The following is a 5,191-nucleotide window of genomic DNA, read 5'->3' on the forward strand; positions in this document are numbered from 1 at the left end:
TCTGTCTAGCAACGGATGAAGACTTGATGCATGCGTTGATCTCATGCTCACATGCTAAGCAGTTTTTGATTGTGGCAAAGGATCGGTTTGATCTTCAATTACCGAGGGTGCATCCATTGACGTGGGCACGTGATATTGTGCTAGATCCCATGTTCACAGATGACACTCGATGCAAGATCATCACAATCATGCATGCAATATGGACTTCCAGAAACAAGTGGACTCATGAACAAGAGGGATATGATCCTGTCCAAGCACTCAAGTGGATTCTTGAAACCCTATAGTTGCTTGATCTACCTGTTCGCCGCACCAGGGTGCTGGCGGGACAGGGCCAGAGACCCCCCGACGCGGGGTGGATTACCATCAACACTGATGGTTCGGTATTCCCGGATGCACTTACAGGCGGAGCTGGTGGTGGTGCCCGTTGCCATATCTGTAGGGGCGTGGTGCAAGCCGCTGGCTGGTGTTTCAGATCCATTCATCGCCGAACTTCTAGCTTTCCGGGAGGGTGTGATCTTCTCTCAGCTTCGCGGGATGTCACATGTGATAATGGACGTCGATAGCATGGAGCTGGTCACCCAATGAAACTCGCGAAGCAACTCTCTCTCGGTTGCAGCGCCTATCTTACGAGAACTAGATGATATAGTCCTCAATTTTGTTTCTTTTTCGGTTCACCATGTCAGTAGGGAGTTTAATACTTCGGCTCACTTGTGTGCACAACGTGCTTGCTCGGCTAAGGGTACGGAGTGCTGGCTAGAGCAGAGCCCCGTTTTTCTCCTTGATTGCCTTTGGGCAGACTATAACCGAACGATCTTGAATTAATAAAGTCTTAGTTTGATGACAAAAAAAACCCTGCGTGTGTGTTGAGAAGAAACAGAGAAAAGGCACAAGTGTGTACGGTGCCGTAAAACTCACTGTGCGCTCTTCTTCTACTTCAAGCTCTTGCGTGTGTTTTTCCTTCTTCCTCCTCGGGCTGCTCAAACATGGGAGAGAGCGAGAGAGCGAGGGAGAGGGGAAGGGAGAGAGGGAGAGGACGGGACGCGGGAGCGCGTCGCTGCGTCGGGGTCGGGAGAGGGAGGACGAGAGGAGAAAGGCCGATTTTTTCATTTTCTTGACGTAGAAGGACCTGGAAGAAGAACTGGAAGCCGGTGTATATATTTGGTGAGCCGGCTCCAAAGTAGAAGCTGCAGAACACGGGCTATATCTGAGCTATTTGAGTGTGCCAGACATGTTAATGCGCTACTATATCTCTTGTGGTACACTGCGTGCATAGATGTGGCCATGTGGAAGAAGAGGAAGACGAAGCAGCCTGGAGTTGTGGAGAGAAGCCCCGACCATAGTGCAGCAGATCCACAATAAGACACTTGGCGTGTGTGCATATTTTGGACTAGTTCTATTACGGTGGGACACACACGATGCTGAATGTTGGAGCAGAAACCATGAGATGAGACTGCCGGGTATTGGCAACAGGGCAGTCGTGGTGCGCGGAAACTGTGCACGAGTGTAGGAGGCTGTGGACTAGCACGAGACCAGGGGTCAGTCGCCATCAATAGCAGTGATACAGTGACGCTTGGGAAGACGCGGATTGGCGGATGCTATATGGATAAAACAATATCTGAAAACATCATTGAACATTGCAAAGGAAAGAGAAAAAGAAAGATGTTACATGACCGATTTGATTACGAAAGATCACAATGCAATCGGCATAGACAAGGGGGACACACCCTTGTTAGCTAGCCATCTTATTGCTGGAACAGCGGAAACGGGAAGAAATCAAACACTCTGATGATTAAAAGGAACATGCAGGTAGCTGCAGGCTGCAGCTGGGTCGAATACTGAATGATTCAGATGGTGTAAACACCAATTGAAGTGACGAAAACATTATCAGTGTTTGCGAAGAAGCCCACCACGGTCTCGTCCTCCGGCACGGTATAGCTGAATTGTGGAGTGCCGATGTCACTTCCAAAAGGACCATACGTTTTGTGGGTGGTGACGATCTCAAATTTTGATAGCCAGGCCCCGCCTCCTCTCTGAGCCCCATTGATCTTTTTCACAAACTCTGTTGGGCCAAACTTTATCTGTAAAACAGCACATAATTAGTTAAGAGGAAAAAACGATGTATCATCAAGTATTTATTAATTAGGTGGCAGAACAAAAGATATATACAGCTGCAAACTCCATACCTCCCAAAAACATATAATTCTAAAATAATGTTAGGTCAAACTATCTTAATTTATATAATAAGATATTATATTATATCATACTACTAAATAAGAAAGTATACGTACTCTCTCTGTTCTTTTATTTCATAGGTCGCAGTGCTTTAAGTCAAACGTTAATAACCATCTAATGATTTTCAAAACATCCTTATAGTTTCGCAACATATATATGAATTATATACTGTAAAAGTATTTTCCAAAGTAAATCTAAAAGACAAATCTTATATATGTTATGAATCTATATAGTGAAATATACAAGTGTTTGACTTATAACAAAACTAATATGACATGTAAAAAACGTAGCATGTACGATTTTGCAGGTAATATATATTTTCATTATACTATATATATACCTATATTTGGAGTCTTACTGTTTGATAATATTTTCCGTAAATCAGTGTCAAGTTTAGGTTAGTTTGAAGCCAGGCATAAACTAACATAATTTGCAAAACAAGCACAGCCCACATGCATGGTAAAATATGAAATCTACTCACTTCTGTCTTGCGCAAAGGATCAAGATGTACTCGACCCCAAGTGCCAGTGGTGCGGATTTTCCCGTCTTCGTCAACGTAGGAAAATTGAAACCCTTCAACTGCACCTACATGGTAGATTGTCACATTTTCTAGACGTTGGGATTTGCCTTCCATTTCCCAAAGCAGGGAGCCTTTATTTCCACCAACTGTTCCTCTCTTTGTAGGTGCAGGGACGACCTGAATATGAAGGACCATGCATCATGATTCATGATTGTTGGTTTAGCCCAACGAAATGAGAGAGTGAAGGAATGGGGAGAGCCAAACAGAGTCATAGGGCAAAAACGAAGAGTCCTCCACCTCTCCTCCCTCAACCCCTTTTATAGGGGGAGTTGGGAGACCAGGTCTCTTTATGTCTCATGGTAGGGTTTGTATGTACAGAAAATACCGTGGTTTGTATTTACAAAAAATACTACTAGGAGCAACAAATGAACCCTTGGTGGTGTTTGTATTTACAGGTTAAAAATGGCCCTCCAAATATGATTTTACAGGACCTACTAAGCTATGTAATTGAGACTGACGTGATAGTAGGGGTCCCCAGTGTATAACATATTCCAACAATGAGCTCGATTCGAAATAACAGAAAAGAAACGATAAATATTTTACTGCATATGTAATGTAAAGTGATCAGATAACGAGACCACTAGAATATATGATTCAAAGAAGATAAACTGAAATTAATTACACACTTACCTCCTTCATGCGGCAGAAGAATTCAATAGTAAGCGCATGTGTTAATGCACTGTCTGTTACACTATATACTCTTCTCTGGATGATGCCGCGAGCCATTGTGAATTCACCGGTCCCACCTACAATGGCCCACTCATTATCTGCTTCATCCTCATCATTAGCTCCCATAACCTGAAGAGTGGACGCTTCGAACCTGCATGCACAATATATATTATCGCTTTTGCTCCTAGATGATAATTAGGCCATTCTCAGCAGTGGTTTCATACCCCGTAGACTCTCATGTATTATTGGCCTTACATGTAAAATAAAAACCGTGGAACAAAACAATAATAGTTACTCTACGTACCTTTCGACCACAAACACCAGGGTGAACCAATTGCTCCATTTGCCGGCAAATGTGTGCATGCCGTGCGTTTTGGCAACCAGTTTCGCCTTGGAGCCAGGGCCGTCATAGATCCCCCAGTTATTCACAACAGTTTTACCTAGCCCAGTCATGGCATTGGGCTTTATCACATCCGACTGATTCGCGTCCCAGCCTGTCATGATCTGGCGCAGATACAGCGTGTCGACGTTCACCTTGGCGTTCTCCGCGATTCCACCGAAGCCACGAGTGACCTTGAAATTGGCGGAGACGGCGCCTATGGGGAGGCTTTTGCTCACAATGGGGACATCGGAGAGGACACCGATGGTCTCCATGGTGGGGTCGTCGGAGACACCGCCGCAGGTCTCCATGGTGATGGTGGGTTCATCGGTGGGTGTGGCCATTGCTAGCTAGCTAGTGGTGGCGGGGCGGTACTTGACTCAACTTGTGTAAGTTGTCTTTCTATGAAAGCTGATAAAACCAGGTGCGTACGTAGTCCTATTTATAGCCCCGGACGGAAGTGCAAGCGAGCTCAAACACGAGGTAGGCGTGCTGCGGGCTGGGCCCCTCGTCAGCAAGGAGATGGCGTGCGGCCATCTGTGGTGGGACGTCTACAGCCCCACGGAGGCCGCCGACGCCCTGGTCGCAAACTGGGACCGGACATCGTTTTCGGATTCCGGCCCCGGCGCAGGCGCGCCACGAGGATCTGTGGCTGCGTATGGCAGAGCAGAGAGCCGGCGTATGGACGTGTGAGTGATGGACAGTCGGTCATAGTTACTCCCTTTTTGGATATGCTGCAACAATATATTCGTGTACAAGTTGCTCTTTAAAAATCAGCTGACTTAGACACAACTCCTGAACGCTTTTGCATGAAGCCAGAGAGGTTATGATAAAATATGTTGCACAGACCCTCCCAAACTATGTAAGATGAGAGTTTTCAAAATACCCTTCTTAGGGCATCTTCAATGACGACTCTCAAAATACCCTTCTTAGGGTATCTTACTGATTCCTACGCAGTGCACCAGGTAGCTCTCTTGTGCACTGGGACGTTCACGTGCTGCCTCAGCATAAAGCTCTCTTGTGTACTAATTCCTACGCAGACGACACTGATTAAAGCACTACGTGATTTCCGCTTCGGTCTATTGCTGCAGCAGACGCGGCAGCACTAGGCATGCTGATTTCTACACGTGATTTCTGGAATCCAAGGCTGCGGTAGGTGAGCTCTAACTTGTTCTGCCGATAATACAGTGCCCCTCTTTTTTTTATACGCACAACGGCGGCTCCGTGCGCAGACGCTCTTTCTCGAATCCCTTTGGTTGCCTTCTCTACCTCTCTGCTTTCTCTAAGTCTACAAGAACGCACAGAAAGAAAAACTCGGTAGGTCAAGAAAC

The 5,191-nt window shown here is 45.9% G+C and overlaps 1 protein-coding gene across 1 annotated transcript; it reads right to left on the minus strand.

The window, feature by feature from the left end:
* Positions 1 to 1,585: 1,585 nt before the first annotated feature.
* On the minus strand, positions 1,586 to 4,259 carry LOC123172543 (uncharacterized). Its single transcript, XM_044589495.1, has 4 exons — positions 3,786 to 4,259; positions 3,443 to 3,632; positions 2,714 to 2,929; positions 1,586 to 2,078 (listed from the first exon to the last, which is right to left on the minus strand). Exons 1-4 carry the CDS (start codon positions 4,202 to 4,204, stop codon positions 1,845 to 1,847), a joined length of 1,059 nt encoding a protein of 352 aa, XP_044445430.1. The 5' UTR covers positions 4,205 to 4,259; the 3' UTR covers positions 1,586 to 1,844.
* Between the last annotated feature and the right edge of the window lie 932 nt (positions 4,260 to 5,191).

The sequence above is a fragment of the Triticum aestivum genome, unplaced genomic scaffold, assembly GCF_018294505.1.
Source record: "Triticum aestivum cultivar Chinese Spring unplaced genomic scaffold, IWGSC CS RefSeq v2.1 scaffold180774, whole genome shotgun sequence".
Taxonomy (NCBI): Eukaryota; Viridiplantae; Streptophyta; class Magnoliopsida; order Poales; family Poaceae; genus Triticum; species Triticum aestivum.

Coding starts and splice junctions, on each gene's coding strand:
- LOC123172543 (XM_044589495.1), bottom strand. CDS start 4,204: ATGGCCACACCCACCGATGAACCCACCATCACCATGGAGACCTGCGGC. Junction 2,930..3,442: donor TCTTCTGCCGCATGAAGGAG/GTAAGTGTGTAA, acceptor CTTCATATTCAG/GTCGTCCCTGCACCTACAAA. Junction 2,079..2,713: donor ATCCTTTGCGCAAGACAGAA/GTGAGTAGATTT, acceptor GCTGTTTTACAG/ATAAAGTTTGGCCCAACAGA.